The 27,727-nt window shown below is 38.6% G+C and overlaps 2 protein-coding genes and 1 long non-coding RNA gene across 7 annotated transcripts in view; 2 read left to right on the top strand and 1 right to left on the bottom strand.

Annotated features, from left to right (window-relative positions):
* cmc2 (C-x(9)-C motif containing 2) overlaps positions 1–7,785 on the bottom strand; it is a 29,729-nt gene extending 21,944 nt beyond the window's left edge. Inside the window, exons 1-5 of one of the 5 annotated variants that reach the window (XR_007037957.1) lie at positions 7,644–7,785; positions 7,297–7,487; positions 2,705–3,077; positions 2,523–2,609; positions 2,167–2,391 (exon numbers count right to left, since the gene is read on the bottom strand). Coding sequence is in view for 3 of the 5 variants with exons in the window: in XM_047363103.1 (XP_047219059.1) it covers positions 2,271–3,077; positions 7,297–7,473 (984 nt within the window). In the remaining 2 variants the exon portion in view is untranslated. Of the gene's footprint in view, positions 1–2,166; positions 3,078–7,296; positions 7,488–7,601 lie in introns of those variants that run through there. The other 4 variants (XM_047363105.1, XM_047363103.1, XM_047363104.1 and 1 more) reach the window with 4 other exon arrangements.
* An 8-nt stretch (positions 7,786–7,793) lies between these two features.
* Positions 7,794–23,442, top strand: LOC124866976. Its single transcript, XR_007037958.1, has 7 exons — positions 7,794–7,854; positions 13,728–13,889; positions 15,069–15,200; positions 15,287–15,352; positions 16,470–16,753; positions 22,665–22,766; positions 22,845–23,442. It is a non-coding gene; the product is annotated as an uncharacterized LOC124866976 (long non-coding RNA).
* Positions 8,329–13,108, top strand: LOC124866975 (protein phosphatase 1 regulatory subunit 3E). The gene has a single exon (XM_047363112.1). The coding sequence runs from the start codon at positions 8,584–8,586 to the stop codon at positions 9,466–9,468; it is 885 nt and encodes a 294-aa protein (XP_047219068.1). The 5' UTR covers positions 8,329–8,583; the 3' UTR covers positions 9,469–13,108.
* Positions 23,443–27,727: the final 4,285 nt, after the last annotated feature.

Here is a 27,727-nt window from a genome sequence, read left to right as displayed (position 1 = left end):
TATAGACATACTTGTATGTCTATATACAGACGTGTGTATGTATATATACAGACGTGTATGTCTATCTACATACACGTCTGTATATAGACATACTTGTATGTCTATATACAGACGTGTGTATGTATATATACAGACGTGTATGTCTATCTACATACACGTCAGTATATAGACATACTTGTATGTCTATATACTGACGTGTGTATGTATATATACAGACGTGTATGTCTATCTACATACACGTCTGTATATAGACATACTTGTATGTCTATATACTGACGTGTGTATGTATATATACAGACGTGTATGTCTATCTACATACACGTCTGTATATAGACATACTTGTATGTCTATATACTGACGTGTGTATGTATATATACAGACGTGTATGTCTATCTACATACACGTCAGTATATAGACATACTTGTATGTCTATATACTGACGTGTGTATGTATATATACAGACGTGTATGTCTATCTACATACACGTCTGTATATAGACATACTTGTATGTCTATATACAGACGTGTGTATGTATATATACAGACGTGTATGTCTATCTACATACACGTCAGTATATAGACATACTTGTATGTCTATATACAGACGTGTGTATGTATATATACAGACTGAAATAAAATAAATTAATATTCAATGTATGATAATATTCAGATTTATTGAAGTGAACCTTAGGCCAGTCGGATTAAAATAACGAAATTGAAAACTATAGTACTATACTAATATGGATGCCATTATAATAAAATATTTTCAATAGAATTTGACCAAATATACAATGTTACACTGTACTATCTGGCTGGCGTTTGTGGACCAAGATGGCTTTAAGGTGTCGATCTTAGCATAATGCTGTAATAATATGAAGTCCTGTATGACCTAGGCTCCACTCACTAGTTAAAGATGTACAATGAAACATTTCAGTACTGATACACTGACAGAGATTTAGCACAGACTCTGAATCAGCAACTCAGCCACACTTTTCATTGAGTCTCTGTGAATTGTTGCTAGGTTACAAGAAGAGCTGTTTAAGCACTTATGGGAAGAGGTCAGGGAAAAATAAAGCTCCGACCAAGGGATGTGCTGTGGACATTTACATTTTAAGTATATTTTCCTTTTTTCATTAATGAAGATCTTGTTTTTTTATTTTTTTGCGAAAGAAGTGTGTTTTAATGGTAATTTCAAATGTTTGTGATATTCTCACAAAGGAAAACGCATGTAAAACCATCCACACCTAAGCAATTCAGCTGATAGGGTGTTCTTTAAATGATTTTTCTTTCCACACAGAAATGCTGATTAGAAGGAAGCAATTTGTTTAGTTTGGTATAAAGTTTGCAAACTTTTGTTTCTAAGATATGTTGGTATTTTGATGAAACCTATGTGGATCATAACTGTGCCATTGACAGCATTGTTTCAGAATCTGAAAAATCGTTTTGAACTCTTTCACAGTTTAACACTTTTCATTGACGGCTTCAGCTAATAATTTAGATAATTTCCTCCTGAGCGCTCCAAATTATTGCTTACAGTAGAAACTAGAGATGTGGCCTGTAGCAAATGTGTTGCTTTCTTCATACATCTTTCTACAGCTCTATCATCAGCTGTTTAAATGTTAATGGCATTAGACAGCGATTGGGGGCACCTTGCAGTTGCGGCAAAAGTCCACGAAACCTTAATAAGTATGACCTATTCGATCCTAAAATGTTTTTTATGGATACTGACTTAATCTGCTGCTGTATTTGTGAATTTAATTGTTTTTGGATGCTCAAAGTGTATCGCAGATAACTTTTTTATGCCTTTAAATTTGTAAACAATAAATATAGTGCTGAATATTTCCTCAAAGGGCTTAAAAATAAGTGGTATCATTAACCTTAATAACTTCTGCAGATCAGCTCATCTTCAGCTCCCAACACAATTTAAAGTAGCATTTTACCCCTCTGCATTGCGACAGTCAGGAATAGCAGATAACCTAATTGGGAAAGCTACTCTACAGACACATTGGTGATATCCTATTGCATATAATGCCTTAATGGGTACAAAATTTAATTGTAGTACACACAAAATCCATAATAACCAACAGAAACAGTGTGGTGTGGAGCCATCAGAAGTAATGAAACAAGGACTGTCAAGGTATAACAAAACACTTAACCTTTGCATATCTTTAGCTGTATAACCAAGGGACTTTATTTGACTGAATGTTTTTAGTGATGACACACATTTATCTCATAAGCCTCATAAAGCTGAATAGTACACAGTCCTGATGCTTAGGTGAACAGGCACCTGGCAGGCACCAGAGGTTGCATCATAGCTTGTGACATGTTCTTGTCCAGTGAGTACCTTGTGGGATCCAATGTGTCAGGTTTGAGAGATATGGATGGTTGCCTCCTAGAAACAGAAACACCAACAGCAGGGAACAAATGGGGGTTTTGCTGGCATGCCTGGTGGCTCAAAATCGGGGCTGTGGAGACAACAGGAAGGTTGGAGTAAGCTACAATGTCCAGTTGTGTCCGACTTACTCCGATCCTCTTCTCAGGCTTGTGAAAGATTTTTGCATCTGGGGTCTTCTTGCCCCTGCAGACATGGGTGTTGACCTTAGGCTTTGTCTGTGGTGAAATGATAGGAGGTAAAAATGTCAAATTCTTGATTGGAACCACTGTGACATCCCTAATTGTGTGCTTCTGAGCTTTCAAGGCCCTACTTCCTGACAGGGACGACTGTGAGGACAGATGGCAAGGCGATGAAGTCGTCTCTTGTAGCATTCCTTTCTTCTCCATCTTCCCCTCAAAGAAGGAACCTAGCAAGTATTTCTGAGTGGTATTGTGGACAGGCCATTCGGTTGGACCCCAAGGTCCTGCATGGTGGTCCATTGATCCAGCTTCCTTAATGTTAGGCAGGCCTGCGTGGGACTTACAGTACTGCTCCACCAGGCTGGCTTTGCTGCCTGCTTTAGAGAGTGTTCGGTTGAGCACCAAAGTGGCCGGATTGTCAGCCTCCTCATGCTTTGCTTTGTCCTGGTTCTTCTCATTCATCAATATGCAGCTCATAGGAGAGACTCTGGCCCAACCCCGAACCTGTTGTTAAACCAGATTTAAAGTTAATATTTTCCTGTAATTTTCCCCCTATTTAATTCAAATGTAACAATAAACACTTGTCTGATCTATAGTTATAAATATGTATCATATCTGTTTTTCTAACAAAGCAAGCCATGGTCATTTACTTTTTTTGGTAAGTTTACCTAAAACAATGATTGATAAAAAGATTGGATTTAAATATGTGTGATAATTATCTTCTTTCCAATTTGTGCAATGAATTAAATACATTTTTACAGAAATATTTATGCATATGTATGTGTGCCTAAAAGATGTAAGCCTAATTATAGTAGGTGAACAATTAGGTTGGGTAACTTGAAGTGGAAATATTGATCAGGTATTGCCAATAACTGAATTGTTTCTTTCATTTATTTATTTTAAAGGTGCACTGATCAGGCTTTTATTGGCCAATACTGATTTCCAGTTTTCTTTTAGATATGATCTGCCAATTAAAATTTTGGCAGATTGAGAAATTCATTTTTTAGGGCTAAAGCAGGTAAAGGTGAAAAGAATATGTCCTGCTGTATTGAATCTGACACAAAATGAATGAATTACAAAATTATGCCTACATCTGCTATTTATTGTACAGTTTGTTAGCTTGTATTATTATCACAAATGTGTAGTTTTAAATTTATATTTTATCTGTTATTACTTATTTCAGCCTTTATATACATCAAAGGAGGAGTCTGAAATCTTTATCTAATTTAAATTTTTCAAAAGGTGTTTTAGAGTTAGTTGATGTGTTCCTGACTAAAAACAAATTAATTTTTGTTGCATTTAATGAATAAAAAAAGACATTTCAGATTTTTCAGTATTTGACCACCTTTTCACCGATCAGAGCCAATTCAGAATAAACTGCTAGATTCAGTTCTCTGGCAGATTGACTGGTACACTTCTATTTTTTTCTCCCCTTATTCTCATTAATGAATTTTGGAAAGAACTCATTTAAAGTCTGAATTATAACATGTTTATTTCAAATCAAAACCATGTCTGAGAGGCTCTGAAATAGAACCAGCGCTTAGCAGTCTGGAAAGAATTTTAAAAGCAGAGAAATTACAGAGCACTGTTACTCCACCTAGAAGTGATTGATCAAAAAAGCAAGATGTGTAGTCTGAGTTGTATAAAGGTATAATTAATATTCATCAAGAATCATAATTTAAAATAATAATTTGAAAAATATTAATTTCTTAACCAAAAATCATCACTTACGAATAGAAATCAGAGATGTCCTCTGGTGTTGTGATTATGGGCTCAAAGCTCTTTAATAATTACAAATTATTAACCAAAACTACAAACTGTCACAGTTTATTCAACCGCTTCACCGAAGGTGGGGGAACTTTTGACAGATAAATCACTCTTGCACGAAATAAACACAAACGCTTCTCTTAATTATATATATGAAGAATTATTGAAGCCAAATAATCCTGATATACCTATATTCTGGTCCAAAAACCTTCACCTAACAAACAAGCACCGTTCTATGCAAAGGGAATAACAATGACTACCTAATTATAATAATAAAAGAAAAATATATATATGCATTTAGTGTCTATGAAGATCAAACCAGCAGTTTATGGACAAAATGTGTAATTTGGGTTAAATGGAAAGAAATTCTCCTGTTGTGTTGATGTCTCGATTGCAGAGATCAGCTGATGAAACGGTGGGGCCACGCCCCTTTAGCCACAACCAGCTGATCGCTCCAAATCTTGACAAAGGGTCATAAAACTCTTGAGGCGGGAACCCAGTGGAAAATCTCCAGCAATAAAACTGGAACAAAGAGTGGTCGTGCGAGGCCCAGACCGCAGCTGCCTTGAATGAAAAACTTTTAAAAGTCCAACTTCTAACTCCTGGCTGATTTGGGATCAGCCGGACAAAACATTAACCACGCACGATTCAGCAGCCTTGTGCAGCAAATAAAAATACCGCTCAGCATAACATAATTCAATCAGTACTGCATGCAACAAGTTAATACCTTAGATTAACTACTGGTGATCCTACATCACCTTAACTGCCTCATCCTGCCCAGACCTCTAAATGCACCTATCCGGTTTACTATGAAAAGAACGAAATTTCTTTGAAGTTGATTTCTGCTCTCCACCGGTTGAGGATGGATCAGGTCTGAAGAAAACGGTAACTTCTCATCCGTCCACGAGGGGAAAATATGAAGAACCTTTAGTCGACTGCATACACAAGGAGGAAACTCTTCTCCTTGGACATAGAACCTCTGTAGGTTTTCACCTGCACCGGTTGTGGCGCGGTCTTCTATTGGCAAATAAATCCTCTGATCTTTTCATATCAGACAGATTTCCAGCTTTCAAGCTCTTCCGGGAATGGCCTTGTGGAGCAAAAGTTCGCCTGCGAGCTCTTGTCTCACCAGAAATGCGCTGTCCTGCGACAGGCGGGAAATGGCCCTGAATCTCTGCATCTCAGCCGGTTTTTACTCCCAGTGACGTCAGAGCTGCGACGTCTGTTGAGCTTCGCATGTCAAAATGTGCGATCAAAATGGATAGCCCCAACATCACCCTCTACCGATGACGCACATGGCCCTGTCTTTCAGTGTTTAACCCTTTCTCTCTTCTAGACATGGCAATTGACTGAGCTTCTACTGTGACTAACTCTATGTCCTCTCTTTCAGACTCTAACCTTGAAAACTGGCTCAGAGTTTATCTGTTCATTCTTTCTAGATGAAATGACTAAAGGAGCTACATCCATTAACATTTACTTTTCCTTCCCATAGAAAGTACTCCTGGATCAGTGCTTCTTTGTTCTTTTTGTGTCTCTGCTCTGTTCTCTCAACCCCTCAGTCGGTCGTGGCAGATGGCCGCTCACACTGAGCCTGGTTCTGGTTCTGCTGGAGGTTTCTTCCTGTTAAAAGGGAGTTTTTCCTCTCCACTGTCACTACATGCATGCTCAGTATGAGGGATTGCTGCAAAGTCAACGCCAGTGACTGTCCACTGTCTGTACATGCTCATCCTGGAGGAGGGAATGCTGCACGTCACTGACTGGATGCAATCTGCTGGGTTTCCTTAGATAGAAAAATTTTTTATCCAAGTTGAATAAATAACTGAATCTGACTGCACTGTTCAATTGTTAGGATTAATTGGAATGTATGTACCTTACTGTTGTGAAGTGCCTTGAGACAACATGTGTTGCGAATTGTCGCTATATAAATAAAACTGAATTGAATTGAATTAAATTGAATTAAACCAGAATTATGTGTTTGGGCAGAACCGCTGACAGAAAACCCCCTTTCGGACCTCTGGCTTTAATTAGTCATGAGAAAGTGTTCAAATGTTTTGCAAAAAACTACACCATCCAGTTAAAGAAAAATACCAATAACATGTATTCCCTGAAAAGTTATGGCCTTCTTCAGCAGCACAAAGGGGGCTGCCATAAAGTCAAAACAGAACCGGGATCGCTCAAAGAGCACAAAAATTAGTTTGAGGTGTTGACTTGGCCTCCAAATTCCCCAGATCCCAAGAGTCAGTGGGATGTGTTTGACAAACTAAGTCTGATCCATGGAGGACCAACCCACCTCACAACTTATGGGACTTAAAAAATATGCAACAAACCAACACACTGCTCGGCAGGTGGTCATAATATTGTGCCGATTGTTATATGTTCTCTCAAACAGGCCAAATTAATAGCTATGTATGTTATGTGGACTTGATTTTTTCAGCATTTGTTTAATTAGGTAATAATTCAAAAGAAGTACCAAACATTTGAAACTCCCATATGGAAGCCATTTTTGCTCAGTTTCTTCGTTATTTTTGAATCATGAACAGGGACCCAAACTGTAAGGTTTTCAGTGCTTCTGTGACCTTGTGGATGAGGCTTTGATAGTAAGCAAGCCTGGAAAGGTTCACCACTGTTTTGTCCATTTGTGTATAATGACTCTCACCGTGGTTTGCTAGAGTCCCAAAGCCATAGAGACGGTGTTGTGATCATTTTTTTGTTTTTGAGGGTTTTTTTTCAGATGGATAAATGCCTGTGACTTTCAGGCTGGTTTGCATAACATTTCCCTCAATAAATAAAATCATAATTTGAAAAAGAAGGTTTATTTTGACTTAAATTATCATTTCCATATATTCTAATTTGTTTATACACTGTGACAAGGAAGCAAAAACAAGAAAGGGGGACGTATTCTTAAGTCTAATACTCAATAAGGCATAGAGAAAAAAAGGCGGTGAAGATCACTTACAGCATGTTCCCAACCAGAGTAACAATGATCCTCATATGGTTGTAGATCTCTCATGAAGCTCTCCTCACTAATATCTAGGAGGGCATCAATATATTTCCTCTCTGGCGTCTCTTGATGCTTTAGCACCCTGTCTTCTTTGTTAATCACTGCCCGGTTATCTTCTTGTTGCTTCTCCATCTCGTAGTTGGATCCTAGGAGTTGATATAAAATGTATAATCAAATAGTTCTCCAGGTCAGGTCACACGACATAAAACTATAGTTCTTACTAAGAGTTCTTGCTAACCACATTCACCGAAAAAACTCACACTGAATCCTTTTCATATTTTGAAAGCGTCAGTCCCACTAACCTGACAGAATAACATGCTGTTATTAGTCGTTTTTACTCCTGAAGTGCAGCGGAGGAAGTTTTGAATGCCTTCACAGGTCGTCACGGTAACGGTGAAGGTGAGACGTTGAGAGCGTGCAAGTCAAGCAAAATAAAATCCTAAACGGCCTGCCTTAGAGGGAGGGCCGCTTCCGATGTTGGAAACCTCAGCGGTCAGAATATAAAATAACACAGTAAGACTACACCCACAGCATGCGAATGTAAAGCGGCAAGTTATTATATATATATAAAATATATATATATATATATATATATATATATATATATATATATATATATATATTCATATTCTTAATGAGTCTGGAAATAGGCAAGCGTCGGAAACTATCGATGAATACAGAAAAAAAACCTTTAGATGTGAGTATTGTTTTTTAATTGAATTATTATTTTATTTTTTTCTTTTGGGGGGGGGGCTGTATTTTATAATGTCGAAGTGAGAAAAGGGGAGTTAATAAGTTTACCGCTTCAGAAGGAGGAAACCATTTTGGTCAGTTGAAACGTGAACTTCTGCACGTAGGCTGCCGTAGACGTCAGGACGCTCACCCCATACAAGGCAGCTCTAAAAGTGATGCACGCTCACTTCTTTATTTTTTTCCCCTCCCTCTCTCTTTGTTTTTTGACGGAGCAGAAAGTCAGATCAAATTGCCATCTCTGCAGCTGCAGCCCAGGTCTCAGCTGCTGAGCAACAACCTCTCGGTTAATTGGTCCAGAACTGCGGAGTGTCAGGTTCTGACGCAACAGGATCACCTATCCGGGAGGGGGACACTGGAACCTGAGCACTTCATGTCTTGACTCGCCGGTTTATTTCATCACGACCAGCCTGGTTCTGCAGTGCAGGTTCTGCAGTGCAGGTCACTGTGGCGCGGAAGCAAAGCCCGAATTCGTGCGTCCCAGGCGCGGCAATGCTGCCTCCGAAGAACTGCCTGCCGAGGAACTACAGCTGCATCGCCGGGCTGTTCGGGAGCCTGGCCGCGGCCAACCCAAGGCTCGAGGATGGGGATGAGTATGACGTGATGAACGGCTCGTGTGAACCCATGGAGAACCCTGTGGTGGACGAGAGGCCACGGGGCAGGGAGATTTTTCTCAAGACCCCGCAGAGCCCGAATCTCCGTCGGAGGTGCAAATCGCTACCTACACCTTCGGAGAGAGCCAAGTTAGAGATTACACGCAGCAGAAGTCCAACCAGTCAGAAAAAGGTCCGCTTCGCTGACTCCCTGGGCTTGGAGCTTATTTCTGTGAAGCACTTCGACGATGCGGACGACCCGGAGGTGCCGGAGCGCATTTTGGCGAAACTACAGAAGGGGACGCTCCATCACCTGGACACAAAGTTCCCCCGGGCTCCTGCGCAGTCCGTGTTTATGGAGCTGCAGTTCACAAACCCAGGCACATTACCCGAGTTTGAGCAGAAAGTCAGAGAGGTGAAGGTGCTGCTGGAGACCGTGCAAACGGATGACTTCACCCTCTCAGGCTTTGTGCGCGTCTTGAACCTGGCCTTTGAGAAGAGCGTCTCTTTGCGCTATTCCCTGAACAACTGGATAACCTTCATGGATAGCTTGGCCACCTATGTTCCAAACACGAGCGACGGTATCACTGACAAGTTCAGCTTCAAGATTGTCATGCCTACCTACCTAGACAAGGGGGGCACCTTGCAGTTCGCCATTAAATACTGTGTCGGTGGGCAGGAATTCTGGGACAATAACAACGGGAACAACTACAAGGTGCGTCGCCACCGGTTAAAGATGTCGCCACCTCGGGAATGGGAAAATGGTTGGATCCACTTTATCTGAGTGCTGGGCTCTGATTTTGGGCACCAGATTTGTGCGTTATCTGCGCGTAATGGTCTCCGGGTAGACGTTACTGTACGGCCGTAGCCTGTTAAATATTTGGATTCATTTCTTCTGTCGTGATCAGACACCCACATGCTGTGACAGAAAATATCGACCCATGCTATTTCCAAACAGCTGCCCTGTTGTGATAATGCTACATTGACTGGATGAGCCTGACAGGGACCCAGCAGGAGGGGAGGGTATGTGGTCTGATTTTGTATTGTTTTGCCTTGATGTCACGACTCGGTGAAGCTCGGTGCCCTTTGTGAGGCCCTACTTAACTGATGTAATATGCCACGGAAAACGCCAGCTTCAGGTTTTACTACTCACAACAGGAGCGGTTGTAAACAATTAGCTGATGGCATACTATTGCTTAGATTCTGCATTTTGATTAGCATGCATGTTGATTTAATGGTAAACAGATAAAGCCTTACTGATCATTTGGGTGTGATTTCCTTCAGCTGGTGGAAAAACATGCACACATCTGCAAAAACAGAAGATATAAATCTAAATTAAAGAATATAACATAGACTATATAAATATAAGATATATTAATATGAAAGGGTTATTTTATGTACTAAATAAGTATATAATTTCCTATGAGATCAATTTAAAATGCCTTATTCTATTTAAAAAGGTTATACATTATTTTTGTGCAATACTCTTAACATTAGGAAAACAAATGATTTGATAATTATTAAGTGATGAAGCCAGCCAACATTTGTATGTGCGCCTCACATGCATCTTGCTCAGGCTGGTTGGGTAACTAAGGACCTAATTGTTTTTCCCACTATTTTGTGATTTTGGGCTGTTAAGCTTAAACAGCCAAAGTACCAATACCATCCCTGCTCTCAGTTGTTGGAGTTTACAACCAGCACTAGTTTATAGTTATTACAATAAAGTACATTTCTTATCACAATACTTTTTTCAGATAACAATACATTTACAATTATTGCACAGCCCTAGTTCTAAGTGGGCCTTGGGGTACAATTGTCTTCTTCTTTGGAACCCACTTAGGTTAATTACTTACAAATCTGGTATGTAAAACCTCTTGGGCTCCATAAAAGTGTTAGCTAGGTTTCAAATGGGCATCAAGAAAATTAGGTCAAATGTAGTAACACATATAGGACCCATATGGGTGCATCAAACCTTTGGACATTCACATTTGGGGTCCATTATTCAGTCCATCTCCTACTTATATGGACCCCATATGTGAATGCTGGCTGGGAAGGAGTGACATACTTGGTGAATATTTGCCTTTATGTTATTAAATCTACAGCATTAATTCTTTTTTTTTTCAAATTCTAAAATAAAATAAGGCATAACACTGCAACATTTTAAAATTGTATAATTAAGGTTGTGTTTATACAGAACGGGAACCACTATTTAAGTGCTGTCTTGGGGTTTGTTGTTTCCACGCAATTAACTCCTCAAACATGGTTGTTGTTCCAACAGGGAAATATATGCAGAGGCATTTGAACAGTTAGGTTTACCTCATTTTATTTATGTACTTCCTCCTCTTCAGGTCAGTGTTGATAATAGAGTTATTATTGCTATTTGTAGTAATTATTTTTACATTCAAACAAAAGTGAATCATTGTACATTTACAGATGGAAATATTTTTGATTTTTGATTGCACTTTTTGCGTATTGTCCACTGAGCAGCTTTGTCTGTAGACCTAGTAGCCACTACAGATGACTGCTTGAAACAGTTTCTGCCCTAAAGGTACTCGATAGTTGTCACTTTGCAAGAGCAGTGTCCTTACACTTCACTGGAATGACCAAAAACATTCAACCATTGTTTTTGTCTGCCGCCTCTCTCACTGCTTTTTTCATACTGTACTCACAGACTGATCATATTTATGCTACCCTTTTTTCAGACAAAAATTGGTCCTACATGTAAATTTTCATCTATTTCTTTCTCACTTGGTTCCCGGTGCAATGTGTGTACTCAGTGTTTATGGTGAAAAAAGGTTGTAAATAAACTTGAATCCAGATACTTTGCTCTTTCCTCTGGAATGATAATGCTTGAAACAACAGGAAGCAGGAGAGGAAAGGGCACTGGGCTTTTAATTCCAGTCCTCTGAGTGTAGGTTGAGCATCACCTTAGCTTTCCAATGTAAGAGCCTGGAATGTGGATGGAGGCTATTCCTGTAACCACTTTGTTTTGGGTCCGTTCCACTTTGACCCCATCAGGGGTGTTTGTCTTCAGCTCTGACACATGTCAACACCATAAGGTTTGGAAATACTAATTGATTCTAAAAAGGTGTGAGGGAGACTCCGTAATGTTTGCTACTACACATCATTATTTCTACGTACATAGTGCCATTTGTTGCAAAGAATAGGCTGTTTTGTATGTTGTCTGCCTGTGTACACTTTGGTCAAGCTTTGGTCCAGAGTAATAGAAGACAGCATTTATTTTCAAGGTGGAGTAAAACTAAAATGGATAGAAAAGCATGCATCAATACCAAAAAATAATCCTGCCAAAATATATATATATATATTTTTTGAAGATTTCACCGCCACTTGGCCTGATTTTAAATGTTAGAAGAATCTGGTAAGATTTCTTGACTGGAATAACTTCTCACATTCTCACATTCTCTTTACACTTGTTAATGAAATAAATATGTACAACTCAATTTTAGCTTGGTGTTATTGTTATTGCTGCATCCCAATCATAAAGTCAACTATGGGTCTGCGCCTCATTAGACTGTCACCTGTGTGTAAACATTATAATTTGTATCAGAGCACAGATATGCTAATATGTATGTAAATGTGTCAGTATTTCATGCTGAATGTCTTCCTGCTGGTGTTCTGTGTTACGTGTATTTTGAAGCATTTCAAATCATGTGTAATGATTGTGTAAATGGTTCAGTCATTTGATGCTGCAAAATTATAAGACGTTCTCAGTCAATTAACACAAGGCTAATATTAGAGATGCGACATGTAATTGTGTTTAGTCTTGCTATAATTTTGGATATTAGTCAAATTTGCCAGAATTTTTCCTGATATTAGCCAGAACGTGAGTAGCACACCTGGAAAATAAGGCATGTTCACATTGTTTGACTGCACATGACTCACTTAGTGAGAGATATGTATAAGAGACAGGGAGGCAAGTGAGGAAAGATTGCAGAATGTATGAGTTCTGGACAGTGGTTAGGGACATAAAGACTAAATATGCAATGCGAGATACACTTTGGAGTTTGATAGCTTTTTGCATGAAAGAATAATGATTGTAGGTGATACTGAGCAGTCTAATGCAGTGAGAGGAAGCAAACGGGTGTGTAGTTGTCTCTGAAAGTTTCTCCTTGGAAATGTTTTCCAGCTTTTGGCACACTGGCCTTTGTCTCTCGGTTTGTCTAATTTATTATAATTTAATGACACTGTTTTTTCTCTTAATTATTTTCTTGAATTTATATTAACTTTTTTAAAACAGTTTGTTTGAACTTTTACACTGTGAGTTTTGTGTCCTTTTTTCTGTGAAATTTCTCCATATTTGCACATACAGCTGAAACATACTGTCATGTTTACATTTAGCTTGTAATGTAACTCCATATTTTGTTAAATCAATGCTTAATAAAAGCTTTTGTGATGGAAACCAATCTGTCTGTTTCTTAAGTTCACAACAAAGAAGTGTAAAAATATTTCCTGGGTCTTATAAGTGGCAGTATTCCCAAGTTGTCTAATTATTAGGTCAGTCGGGTATCCCATTTTTATATACCTGTGGTTGGCCGCCATTCTTCAAGCAGATCTCTGCAGTGGGCTGCCGTCGACGCCATTGTGAGCCTGCCTGAGGACATGTCCTTGAATTGATTTCTGCTTCGACACCGCTCCTCTGTTTACACAAGGGGGATTGAATCAGGAGAAAGTATAGCAGGAGTGGGAATAAGCCGAAGAACGCTGAGGAAAATAGCGTTTGTGTGACATTTTATGTTTTCAAAAACAAGGTATCTGAGGGGACAAAGACTAATAGTGAGGCTCTTTAACTACATAGAAATAAGTAAGATGCATCTAGCTGCTTTCTAACCTTTACAAAGGTTATATTGACACAAGATGACACCTCATGGTTTATGAAATGCAGAAGTAGACAATCTACAATTTTTTCTAGTTGCCTTTTACCATGCTAACATGCATCTACAACATTTTTTATCACATATTTGTTGATGTTTCATATCACATGTTTCACATGTTTCTTCATATTCAGCCCTTTTTTCTTTACAGTCACACACATCTCAATACTTTGAGGTAAACATGGGGTTCACTTTCTTGGCCAAGGGCACATGACATGGATGGATGGGAATCGAAGTGCTGACCTTGCATTTAAAGGACTGCTGCTGATCCATGGCTGCTCTATGTAATGAGCACGACCATAATGGACATAATGTGAGGCATCCACACATTTTATCCCCGCATACATTCATGAATGCAAGGTGTTCTTGTTCTGTTTTTGCAGTAAAATATTTACCAAATTATCTACTTTTACCAACTAGACCAGTATATTTTAATTATGGCAATTCCAAAAGCTGAATGCAATAAAAAGATTGTAATATAGATGTACTTCAATATTATTAAAACGTTAATTTATTTCACAATTATGGTAAGAAAGTAAAACTCATTTATTAGATTGAGGTGGTATATTTCAAGTGTTTATTTGTGCTAGTTGCAATTATGGCTTACAGCTAATAAGGTTCCAATATTTAGTTTCTCTGAAAATTAAAGACAACTGACTTGACAGGAAGGGTGTGCCACAAGTCATTGCTAAAGAAGCTGGCTGTACACAAGTACAGTGTCCAAGAATACAGGTGGAAAGTTAAATGGAAGGAATACATGGGGTAAAAAAAAGGTGGACACACGACAGGGATAGCTGTAGCCTTGAGAGGAAAGCCCATTCAAGAGTTTGAAGATTTACAGGGGCTATTTTAATACCTTAACTGTGCCACAGGCTTATTGTCTCTCTATCATGGTGTATTGATGCAGTACTAATGCATAATAAGCCCCAACCAAGTATAAATACTGTAAATATACTGTTCTGTACATGGACACAATTTTCAGTAGGCCCACATTTCTAAAATTAAAATCTTTTCTTGGTCTTCAGCAATATTGTAGTGTTCTAAGAGACTGAATTTTGGGTTTTCATTGGCTGTAAGTCATAATAATCAAACTTAACAGAAACAAAAAAAAAACTTTTAAATATATCTCTCTGTATGTAATGAATAAATGTTTTATTTTTAGGGTTGAATTACTAAAATGATTTAACTTTTGGATGAACAGTAATTTAACAGTAATATGAACAGTAATTTATTGAAATTTATACCTCCGAGAGTTAATCATTGAAGGCTACAATTTTCTCACTCAGTAAACAAAAACGTATAATAACACTTTTTATTTAACAGAGGAACAAAATTAAATCAGTTCGACTTGGCCCATCTGAACACATATAGAGTGAATTAGACATAATTGTATTTGTGTGTGTTTGTGTGACAAATATTGTGTGTGTGTTGTAACTGTGTTTTTGGAGTCACATGTTGCTTAACATGTTAATCTGCTTGTGTCAACACTCAGCGATCTTGGCTCACATTCATAGGAAGCTGAGTGACAGTGGTGTTGAAGGCTTCCTGACAGTTGGTGGGTGCTCTGCGTAGCTGCTTAATCCTTTCAGCAACCGGCGAATGTGGATCCATATGGCCAGTCAATGTAAACCTGCTGTGAAGCTAATTTGATTCTATGATTTGAGCAACTCAGCAGCATGTTTAATGTGGAAAAATCTTGTGATTCCCCAGGATAACACTAAATGTAGATCCATCCATCTTCACTGAGAAGTGAAGCAGGAAATGAAGACCTGCGCTGTTAGTTTTCATCACATCGTGGCTCATTTATCTTTGTTATTAATGTATTTATCTTGTGAAGATGTGCTGGATTTGAAACCTTCAGCGAAGCGTTTCACACAAAGTTAGGTTTTCTTACTTCTTTTTGTCTGATCTCTCTAATCTCATACAATGCTTACCTTTATACATTTGATCAGTGTTTATCCTGCACCACTCTTTTTGAAACAATGAAAGATACAGTGCATGAAATTGTATTTTTTTAGCCATTCAGTGGAGGACCTGCTGGTGTACTTTGTATCATTGTCCTTCTGAATAATCCAAATGCACTTGAGTTTAAAGTCAGAAACTGATGGCCAGATATTCTCCTTCATAATTTTCAGGTAAAGATAAGAATTTATGGTTCTTTCAGTTATTGCAAGGGGTTCCCATTGTGAAGCAGCAAAGCAGCACCAGACCATTGCCCTTCTGCATCATATTTGACTGTCATTATGACATTCTCTTTTCTGAAATGCTGTGTTAGTAACAGGATGCACACCTTTCTAAATATGAAACAGCCCTTGATGTAATTTCTCATCAGCAGTGTATTTCAACTTGGAACTCATCCATTGATGCCATTTGCAATACATTTTTTACGTATGGTCCAGTTGGTTTAGATAGCGGTTTTCTTTAATAAATGAAGTCCTCATTTCAGAACTACTTTTTGTATTTAATCAAGTTATCTTTGTCTGGTATTATCTGATCTGATTTATTTATTTGAAAATGGGCAGTGCCAATTAATGAGCTGAAACATTTATATATGACAATAAAGCAAGACCAGTAGAGATCTTCCAGGGGGCAAATCGTTTTTCAATGCAACGTGTATCGGGGCTTCATTATCTGCTTCAAGGACATTTTGACATGTATCCAGGATCAAACTTCTAAATTTGGACAATCATTGAAAAATCTGACAACTCTTAAGTTACAGCTGTTTGACCAACCAAATAAGTAAATTAAAATCAATGGAGATGTTTACGTTTTTCTGTGCAGCTGCCCAACTGTGATAATCAGACAACATTGTCATGCAGTGTAGCAACCAACAGCTGCTTACATAACTCCTGTGTTCATGTGATGATGACGCTCTGTTTGCTTTCACCCTCAGGCCTCGACATTATCAGCCTGCAACCACAGACCCAGGGCCATCTTTTCATACAAATGCTGCTTATCTCCCCTCATCTAAAGCTTCCTGCACCTCCAATAAAAGGAAGCCACCCCAGTGCAGATAAATACATTTTGTGGTTTGCATTTCAATTAATGACATGAGGCATTCACAAAAAATAAAAAACATGTATCTGAAGGTGATTATTCAGAGGGAGCTGCAGCAGCCAACGCTTTAGCGCTGGGTCGGGTTATAACCTGGTCTCACTGGGATGAATAATTGATCTGGTAAGTGATGTTTTACTGCTATGGAAAATTCATTATGCTGTTTTGACCTCACCATGTTGGCTTCCCTGAAACCATGCATTTAGATGTCACAACATTCACTTAGACAATCTCACAAAGAGGGAAAGACCGGATGAGACAGGAATCTGACTCAATTTACTGCAAGCTTTCTTAACCTCCCCTCCTGTTGGGCCAACTTATTCACAAAATTTCTTGTTTACAATCTGCATCTCATGTACTCATCTCATCTTCATGTACTCATTCAAATTTGTTTTTCAACTTTGGTTTTTGCAGGATGTTTTTAAAGCACATCGTAAATACAACAAAATCATAAACAAGATTTATACCTTGTTTGTGCCATGTATATATATATATATATATATATATATATATATATATATATATATATATATATATATGCAGAAAGACCCCTGCCCTGGGGTCTTTCTGCATGGAGTTTGCATGTTCTCCCCGTGCATGCATGGGTTCTCACCGGGTACTTCGGCTTCCTCCCGCAGTCCAAAGACATGCCTGTTAGGTTAATTGGTCTCTCTAAATTGCCCTTAGGTGTATGTGTGTGTGTGGTTGTTTGTGTGTTGCCCTGCGATGGACTGGCGACCTGTCCAGGATGTACCCTGCCTCTCGCCCATAGACTGCTAGAGATAGGCACCAGCTCCCCTGTGACCCACTATGGAATAAGCAGTAGAAAATGACTGACTGACTATATATATATATATATATATATATATATATATATATATACTGCATAACTGTTTTCCATGAAACACAATAAAGCCACACATGCATGTAAATGGAAAACATACTGTAAAAGAAATAGCTTATCTACTAAACCCCCAAGTATGCTTTTAGACATGTATAATAATGTATGAAGACAGCATGAGATATTAATTGAGATGGCAGCCTTAGTTTTTTTAACTGGTAACTGTTGTGACAAAGGGAGATCTGGTGTTATCCACAAGAGCTTCCATCTTTTTAAACTCTCTGCCTAACATGAAATCTTTATTTGCCTTCAAACCAACCTTTAAGCTCTCCTTAAAGCCTTTGGCAATTCTTTTGCTGTCAACTTCCATTCCAACAGCGCTCGCCTTATTCTTGCAAAGTTGTTTGCAACTTTGGTTAAAAAAATAACTCAACTAATAATGTTTTATTATTTAAGTTATATCATCTGCATTCTCTGGAAAGCTCTCAAAAGATGAATCAACTAACCTAGAAAGGTTTGTTTATGAGTGAGGGTGACGACTTGTTTCACTGCACACCATATTTGGACGTGGTGCAGGAAAGTTACATGGAAAGGCTTCCTAGGAAATCCTTTCTCAGCAAAACCATGGCCGTTCGCCACTTCTGCATGCCAAATTTCAGATGAATATACTCCCGGGCTTGGCCAAAGGTTGTATGGGGCCTTAGGCAGAATTTGATTTGGGGCCCTTCTCTATGTTAAGAACATCATCACCACTAACAGTGTTTTAACACAGATTTAATGGAATTTGGATGTGATGCTACGATTGAACTCGTAGCATAAGATTCCAACTGTTAACACAAAATTAAATGAACAATTATTCTTTGCACTTTGTTGTGTTTCCGCATTTTTGCTCTAGTACTTTATTTCTGTGATCTTGTTTAATTTATTTATTTTTTTTTTTACTTATCTTTTGTATAAAGCAGTTATTTTCTGACCTCTCATTAGTAAAATAAAATTACCTTGGGGTTAGGCCACCTGTCTGTTAGCTCTGCATTTGGGTCTTAAAGTAACAGATTATATTCCCATCCTTAATTTCAATTTTAGATTTTTATTTGTCTAACATTTTAGTGCTTTTTTTAAGCCTACTAGCTTTCACTGTGACCCTTGCCTTTCCCATTATGGACCCTTCTGCTGTTCCATTAAGTTGATGAGCTTACTACTGTAGCCACAGTAAATTTCTTGCACTCTCAAGAGCAAAGAATTGTGGGCCAGAGGCACACATAAATAATCCACTGATCCCGACTCTTCTCAAGAGCGAAACAGCGATGGGCAAAACGACGAACTATGAGAATGACAGCAATAAACAGGCTGAAAGCAGATTAAAGTGAAGGCACGTATGCATGGAGGGGCCATGTGTTTGGAGGAGATAATTAATGGGCCATTATCAGTCCCAAGCTGACAGGTCTGTCATTGCCACTCTGAAAATGTCCTTCTGTCACATAAACATGGGTTACTCCCTGGGTATGCAAAAAGGATTTACTTTTCAAGTTAAATGTTACCTTTAAAAATTTTTATGAGTGATTTGTACTCTATCTGCAGCAGTAAGTATGACAAAGCCATCTGTGCTCATTGTTTAACACCTCCACATCAATTAATTTGATGTTCTTGAAAGGCTTGTAAAGGCTGCCACACCCAACCAAAAAAACATATTTTGACCAACTCTCAACTAAGATTATGATTGACCTGACATCCTTTATCTTCTGCAATTTTAGCTTTTTATTTGACAGCATTTAGTATTACTTCAGTATCTACTGATGCAGTTTAGATTTGCATCTGTAGATACTAATCTGCATCTATTTATGTTCTATTTCATCCCATGTTTTATATTATTTCCTAACCAGTAAATCAAATAAAAACAGACTGTATAGTATTAATCAAATCATATTGGAGACATTTTCTTAGGACCTCAGGACACAGGTGGCCACAGATGTTTCATTTAAAGGGCATACAGCAGTCTTTGTTATGTATTTATGTACAAGGGTGCAACAGAGGATATACTAAGCAATAAGTGGAGAAGGTCATCCTTTAATATACTCAACAGAGCTTTCAAAGGATGGGTGTTGCATTTCTCTAACAGGAGCTATGGGTGTGCAGCTTCTTCTAGCTGTGTATATGAGGTGATTTTAGCTGCTCATCTTTGCCTCCTTATCACTATCGACGTCACAGGCACTTTATCACACAGAATGATGTCAACGACTGCCACTTCAGCCCTCGCTTCACAAAAGACAAAAAAAAACAACGTGTTTGCCGTTTGGAAGCATGACCCGACGCGTGAGTGATTCAGCACAACGTGACCACTGTCAGTACAGATATCTGTTAGTGGGTATCCCTCCCTGCAGATGGATGCTGGGTGTTTCCACCAAGCAGCAACAACCATGCATGAATATGAAAATACTATGAGCGTATTTATGCACATGTCTGTGTTTGAGGCTGTGTGTATATTTAGGCTGCCCTCTGCCCATGTGTCTGTCTTTGGTACCTCGAATCATATCCTTTTCACCTTTTCTGCTGCATCTCTGTCTTGATGCCTTTGGGTGCACAGGATGCACAACAGGTCTCATAAAATAATTATGCAGGTGCACTCTCCCACACCTCTCTGCTTGTCTGCTCTCCATCCCAAAGCACTCTCCATGTCTCTCCCTAAATCTCCCTCACAGATACGAGAAGGTCACATGGAGTCAGTGTGTGATGGGACACATTGCAGTCTTGCTTTTGCTGCAAAGAAAGACTTACACACCAATGTTTCGAGATATTTTTATTTGCTCCTACACAGCAATGTGTACACACTGCCAAAATGTGCAAAAGGAAACATTTTCGTTTATTTCAGGGTAGGAAAATTGCTGCTGACAGTTAGGCCAGCTGTTAAGGTTAACCTCACTCTTCACTGAGAAGTTGGGTTGTTTGGGTATAGTGTTGGGTTTGATAACTTCAACATTTATGATGGGCAAAATGTATGATTGAGTAACATTCCAACACTTTAAATGGTATTTGAACGATTTCAAATCTTTTAAGACTTTCCAGTCATTTTCTATTGTTTTAACATGTTATCAGTATATTATTTAGCTAGGGATGATAGTGCTGCATCATGTTTCACTGCTGGAACATTGTCTAAATATATATTTTCCATAATTTTTTAGCCATGTGTACACGTGAAGAAGAAACTGTTTCTGTGTGACGAGTCAAACTGATGTCTTCATGCACGTGTGCACCGAGACTCCATATGGCGTCTTTTCATCTGAAGAACTGATATAGGCTCTCTGCTGCCCTCTGGTGTCAAATCTCAATAATAATATCTTACTGTCAACTTGATCCAATTCATGAAAACACACACTCTCTCACCGTGTCTCAACAAAAACAAACAAAAAGGTCAAAGCGTTTACCATTCTATATGCAATTTATTACACAATAATAATGATACCAAAATATAATAGCATGAAATGTAACATTTAAATGAGGGTTTGTGTTTATTTTGGTTTGAAAAGGCTTGGTGTGTAATCCTGCACCTTCAATAAGTAGGAGGAGATTTACAATTATGAATATACTAATGTGAATCTGCTAACATTTCTAAGGGTCTGCCACAGATTCCTCGGGGTCTCTGCAAAACTCACACAGGTAAAACTTGTGACGTTTAATGTTATTCAGGGCTGCTAAATGTCATTCACTCATTGCAAAAGTACAGCGACCCCTGCAGTCATTGACACTTCTGGTAAAAAGATGTGTTAAAAACCTTAAAATAAAGTAATTTTTTATTGCGTAATCTACACAGGCCACTAGCGTAATCTATAACTCAAATCTTTCAAAAATTAAAACTTTTATTAATAAAACAATTCCAGACGCTGAAATTAATGTCTCCCTCAACAATTCCTACAAAATAAATTTGGGTAAATTAAGTGTTGTAATGACTCCTTGTTTTCCTGAGGTATGATGTGACACAATTTCATTTTTTTAACCAAATTGTCAAAATGGGAAAGACAAGAGAACATATTTTTCAAGTTATGCAGTGCTGATCTTCATAAGTCAGGGACTGGCTACAAGAAAAGAGATATTTTCCTAAAATGGATGTAAATACAGACAAAGTGATTGCTAAAAGGTTTAAAATAACTGGTTGAAATTGGGACAGACAAGGTTGACTGGAACCAAAATTAATGTTGCCACGGTGTACAGAGAGGAGGCTGATAAGAGAAGTAAAAAAAACCTCTACTTTAAAGCTTTCTACTCATCTTTACATTGGTATCAATGTGGAAATCCAAAGCCGAGATCTAAATATGCATGTTAGGTGAATAGGTGACGGACTACAGTGTACCTCTCACCCAATGACTGCTGGAGAAAGGCACCAGCCATCCTCTGCAACTCTGCAAGGATAAGTGTGAATAAACAATGGATGGATGTTATCCAGACTAAATCAGTGCTGAACCGTCCAGCCTGTTATTAGCAGGTGTTGTTACACAGTCTATCAATACTCATGGCAGGTAAAATTTGTATACATGTAATTAGACATTAAAAATGTTCTAATTCAAATTCTGAGGAATCACATGCTTTTTTTTAGCAAGACAAAAAATATATATATTTCTGCAGAATGGGCTCCAAGCTGATAAAAATGAAATATGAAAGCAGTCTAATCATTTACCTATTTATTTTCACTGAAAGCAAACCACCTCTGCTGTTCAGCACAACCTGTTGCAGACACAGTTAAACCCTTTAAAACTGGTAGTTATTCCGGGCTTATTGATAATGCTTTGTTGGTGCCACATAAGATGGATTGAGCACCTGCTCCACATCTCGAAATTTGTCTCATTTGTCTGGATATGCCACAGGTTAAAATGAACAAAGCCCAGAAAGTGTCAGCAGAGACACAGGCCACAACCACTGTCTCTGTCCCTGTATGTGATGAGAAACATCACAGCCTCAATTTGTCTGGATCTACGCCTGCTCTCCCTCCCCCTTCACTCTCTCACTCTCCATCTGCGCTCTTCTATTTTCACATCCCAATCTTTCTCTGAATGTGTTAGTGCGACCATTATCTCTGTCGGAGTATCACATTTAGGCTCTCACCTGTTCATTCAGTCCTTCCTTCATGTGAATGTGTTCCACACACAAGAATAAACAAAAAACAGCCACATCTATGTGTTCATCACTGCTGTCTCTTCTCATTAGGCACCACAGAGCTTTTCATAGATCAGCTGACACTTCACATCACAACCCCTCTCTCTGTCTCTCCAAGGACTTCAATGCTGCCATGGTGATGCTTCATCACAGGTGCGACCCTAACCTTCTGGGGCGATTAGCCTTTCATGTCCATGGATTAATTACACCTGTGTTCCTTTTTGCTTGCAGTGTGCCTTTATTTTACCGCCACAATGAATCTGTCTGGTTATCCAACACAGCCTCGACTAAAGATGGACAACATTTCTGTGACCCATTAAAGATTTGGCAGGTGATAAGAGAAGGACTCAAGACCTTTGAAGAGGGCTAGAAGATCCAGCGATCTTAAGTGTCCTCTGGTTTGTGTTGTTTCAGTTGGGAGACCATGAGAAGATATGAGAACATTTCAGCACACCCTCAACAGACACACACACAAACAAACAAACAAACTACATCCTTCACATTTAAGCTTTTCTCAAAGAATCACCAAAGTTAAAAATTACAGAACCATTTTACCTATATTTTACTTAAAAGACATGTCAGTGTAGAAAACAACTGTGAGCTCACAAGAACAACAAACTGTATGCTACAGTACCTTGCAAAAGTATACATACACCTTGAATATTTTAATATTTTGTAACACAAGAGCCATAGACTTCAAATATTAATTGGGATTTTGTATTTTTTGGTAATAGAGCAACACATAATCATGTATGTTTGTAAAGTGAAAGCAAAATTTTAGATGATTTTTAAGATATTTTAAAAATCATCTAAAAATGTGGCATTTGTATATCCAGACCATTTTACCGATACACTTGAAATAAATCCTATGCAACCAATTGCCTTCAGAATGCACCTACTTAGCAAATAGGGTCCACCTGTGTGTAATTTAATGTCAGCATATATGGAGCTGTTCTTCAAAGGCTGTAGAGGTTTGCTAAAGAACATGAGTGAACAAACAGCATCACAAAGAACAAGGAGCATAGTAGCGAGGTCAGGGATAAGGTTGTAGAGAAGGCTTCAGAAGAGTAAACTATAGATTCAGCATGTACTTTGAAAATCTAATGGAACACTTTTTAATCCAAGTCTGAAAATGTAAAGAATGTGGCACAACTGCAAACCTAAAACATGCTGTACTTTTTAACTAACAGGCTGGGCAAGGAGGGCAATAACCAGAAAAGCAGTCAAGAGGCCCATAAAGAAAACCTGGTAGAGGTTGTGAAAGACTTGAGACTGGGGCAGAGTTTTTCTTCTAGCAGAACAATGATAATAAACATACAACTAGAGCTAGAGTGGAATTGTTTAGGTCAAACCATATTCATGTCTTAGAGTGGCTTCGACCTAAATCTAATTGAGAATCTGGCAGTACTTACATTAAAAGTTCAGTCAATTGCCATGTCTAGGAGAGAGAAAGGTTTAAACACTGAAAGACAGGGCCATGTGAATCATTAAGTTGTTGCCAGCAGAAGCTTGGACGATTCCCATTCTCCAGAAAGGTGTCACAGGTAGACATAACCAGGCCAGGTGTAGCTTCTAGGAAGAGGAAAGAGAAAACAAAGTTAAAACTGAAATAACAGCAAATAATGCAAAATTAGAGAGTAGTGTGAGAATGTAGCGAAAAGGGTGAAAGTGGTCGTTATGTCCTCCAGCAGCCTAAGCCTATAGCAGCATAACTACACAGATAGTTTCAGTTCGGATTATTTAGTTAAACGGCGCTTATTTACAACAATGTGGTCTCAAGGCACCCAACAAAGGATCCCACTGATGGTCATTGTTATACTAAAAACCACAACGATTGGGATACATCTCTCTGTCAGACTGACCATTACCATTGGAAAAGAGAGGGGGTTATACAGGTAGCAGAAATGGAGGGTGTGTTTGCACCTCAACCATAACTGAGCCGGTTTAGGCTAAACCTGACTCCCCCTTACTCCAACCAACAGGGAGGGAGCCTTCCTCCCTCCCTGATAACCTAAGCCACTCTAACTATAAGCTTTATTAAAAAGGAAAGTTTTAAGCCTAGCCTTAAAAGTAGACAGGGTGTCTGCCTCACGGACTAAAGCTGGGAGCTGGTTCCACAGGAGAGGAGCCTGATAACTAAAGGATCTGCCTCCGGTTCTACTTCTAGAGACTCTAGGAACCACCAGTAAACCTGCAGTCTGAGAACGAAGTGCCCTGTTAGGAACATATGGAACAATCAGATCTCTGATGTATGATGGAGCTAGATCATTAAGGGCTTTATATGTGAGGAGGAGAATTTTAAATTCTATTCTGGATTTAACAGGGCGCCAATGAAGGGAAGCTAAAGTAGAGGAAATATGATCTCTCTTTTTAATTTTCATCAAAACTCTTGCTGCAGCATTTTGAATCAGCTGAAGACTTTTAACTGCATTTTGTGGACATCCTGATAGTAAAGAATTACAATAGTCCAGCCTTGAAGTAACAAATGCATGGACTAGTTTTTTAGCGTCACTCCTGGATAGGATATTTCCAATTCTGGCAATGTTCCGGAGATGAAAGAAGGAAATCCTAGAAACCTGTTAAATATGAGATTTAAATGACATGTCCTGGTCAAAAATAACCCCAAGGTTTTTTACTTTATTACTGGAGGTCAATTTAATGTCATCCAGGTTAAGTGATTTACTAAGTAGTTTCTTTTTTAAAGACTCCGGTCCAAAGACGACAACTTCTGTCTTATCTGAATTTAGAAGCAGAAAATTTAAAGTCATGCAAGTTTTTATATCTTCAAGACATGCTTGTAGTCTATCTAACTGTTTGGGTTCATCAGGATTTATGGATAAGTAAAGCTGAGTAGCATCAGCGTAACAGTGAAAATGTATCCTATGCTGCCTGATAATTTGACCTATTGGAAGCATATATATAGTAAAGAGAATTGGCCCAAGTACTGAACCCTGTGGTACTCCACAATTAACCCTGGAGTTTAAAGATGATTTATCATTTACATGAACAAATTGGAATTTGTCAGACAGATAAGATTTAAAACGTTTTATTGGCTTCTCATCAGTTTTCTAGTTTATTCCACCCATTGTTTAGCTGAGAAGGTTCAGTGTTTTTATGGTATTGACTTTGGCCCCATGTACTGGTTGTCAAAGGAAATGGTTACTGATTTTCTAAAAGACAACATTGTTACCTCTGGTTAAATGTTGAGATTGTGAACCATTATAAATCCCTTGGAATTACGCCTGATGACAGGTTGAGTTTTGAAGCCCATGTGGACTTACTCGGTAAGAAGGCTCATCAGCAAATAGATTTTTATCAGAAGCTCCATGGTTTTAATGTAAATTCTATTTTTACGCAAATGTTTTATTGTTCTTATTCTAACTTTTAACTTAATCTGCTGGTTCTTGCTTTCAACTTGCAAGAACAATAACAAACTGCTGGAAATTGCTAAAGTGTGCGGTACAATTGCTGGTGCAGCCTTAAATAGCTGGACGGAACCGTACTTGGTGATGTCAATCAAAAATGCCAGAACAATGCTGGCTGACCCAGATCATCTGCTGCACCATGAGTTCAAACTGCTTCCGTCTGGGCACAGATGACCAGATCTAGAACTAATAGATTGAGAAACTAATTTGTTGTTGCAGCTCCTAGATTTGTAAATGAGTTGTCATGATTTTTAGCAAACGGTTGTCAAATGTGTTCTTTTGTTTTTTTGTTTTTAAAATGTTGCTGTGAAATCAAGTGCCCCTAGGGGATGATAAAGATTCCTGAACTACGCCTAGAAATTCTGTCCATTAAAGTTATGAACAGGACCGGTGACAAAGGGGAGCCCTGCAGGAGTCCAACACGCACCAGGAACAGGTCCGACTTAGTGCCGGCAATGCGGATCAAACTCCTGCTCCACTTGTACAGAGACCGGATGGCCCCTAATAAAGACAAGGCAAGGCAAGGCAAGGCAAGGTATGGTAAGTTAGTTTATTTATATAGAGCTTTTCAGCAACGAGACACTCAAAGTGCTGTACATGCAATTACAATACAATCACAAAGAAAATAGACACAGACACAGAAAAACAAATCAAATGATAAAATCAAACAACAGAGGTAATTAAAAAAATAAAAATAAAATAAAGAGAATAAAATGATGGTTAAGAAAATGAAAGGAAAATTGGACTGAAAATGTAACTAATTATGCTTAGATGGCACAGTCAAAGGCCACTCTAAACAAATAAGTTTTTAATCTTTATTTAAAGCAACTTAGGGTTTCGGCACTTTTACAGTTTTCTGGGAGTTTATTCCAGATTAGTGGAGCATAAGAACTAAAAGCTGCTTCTCCATGTTTGGTTCTGGTTCTGGGTATGCACAGTAGATTTGAGCGAGATTACCTGAGAGGTCTGGGTGGTTGATACACTGACAACAAGTCTGTCATGTATTTTGGTGCTAAGCCATTCAGTGATTTATAGACTAACAGAAGTAATTTTAACTATTCTCTGAGCTACAGGGAGCCAGTGTAGGGACTTTAGAACCGGGGTGATGTGCTCCACTTTATTAGTTCTAATGAGGACGCGGGCAGCAGCGTTCTGGATCAACTGGAGCTGTCTGATCAACTTTTTAGGCAGACCTGTGATGACAGTGCTGGAGTAATCAATTCTACTGAAGATGAACGCATTAATTGGTTTTTCAAGGTCCTGCTGAGACATTAGTCGTTTAATCCTGGAGATGTTTTTTAGGTGATAGAAGGCCGACCTAGTTACTACCTTTATGTGCCACTGAAGATTCAGGTCTGAGTCCATCACTACACCCAGGTTTCGAGCCTGACTGGTGGTTTCTAGCTGTATTAACTGAAGCTATGTGCTAACTTTTACCTGCTCTTCCTTTGGTCCAAAGATTATTACTTCAGTTTTGTTTTAATTCAGCTGAAAAAAAGTTTGGCCCATCCATGCATTGATTTGTTCTAAGCATTTACCCAGCGCTTGAATGGGTTCATAGTAATCTGGCGACATCGTAACGTATAGCTGTGTGTCGTCTGCATAGTTATGATAACTTATGTTGTTGTTGTTCATTAAAATCTGAGTTAGGGGGAGCATGTAGATATTGAATAGGAGGGGCCCTAAGAT

Source organism: Girardinichthys multiradiatus, chromosome 4 (assembly GCF_021462225.1).
Source record: "Girardinichthys multiradiatus isolate DD_20200921_A chromosome 4, DD_fGirMul_XY1, whole genome shotgun sequence".
Classification (NCBI taxonomy): Eukaryota; Metazoa; Chordata; class Actinopteri; order Cyprinodontiformes; family Goodeidae; genus Girardinichthys; species Girardinichthys multiradiatus.
This window is presented reverse-complemented; position numbering and strand designations above follow the sequence as displayed.

Excerpts from the sequence above, each read along its gene's own strand:
- LOC124866975 (XM_047363112.1), top strand. The coding sequence starts at position 8,584 with ATGCTGCCTCCGAAGAACTGCCTGCCGAGGAACTACAGCTGCATCGCC.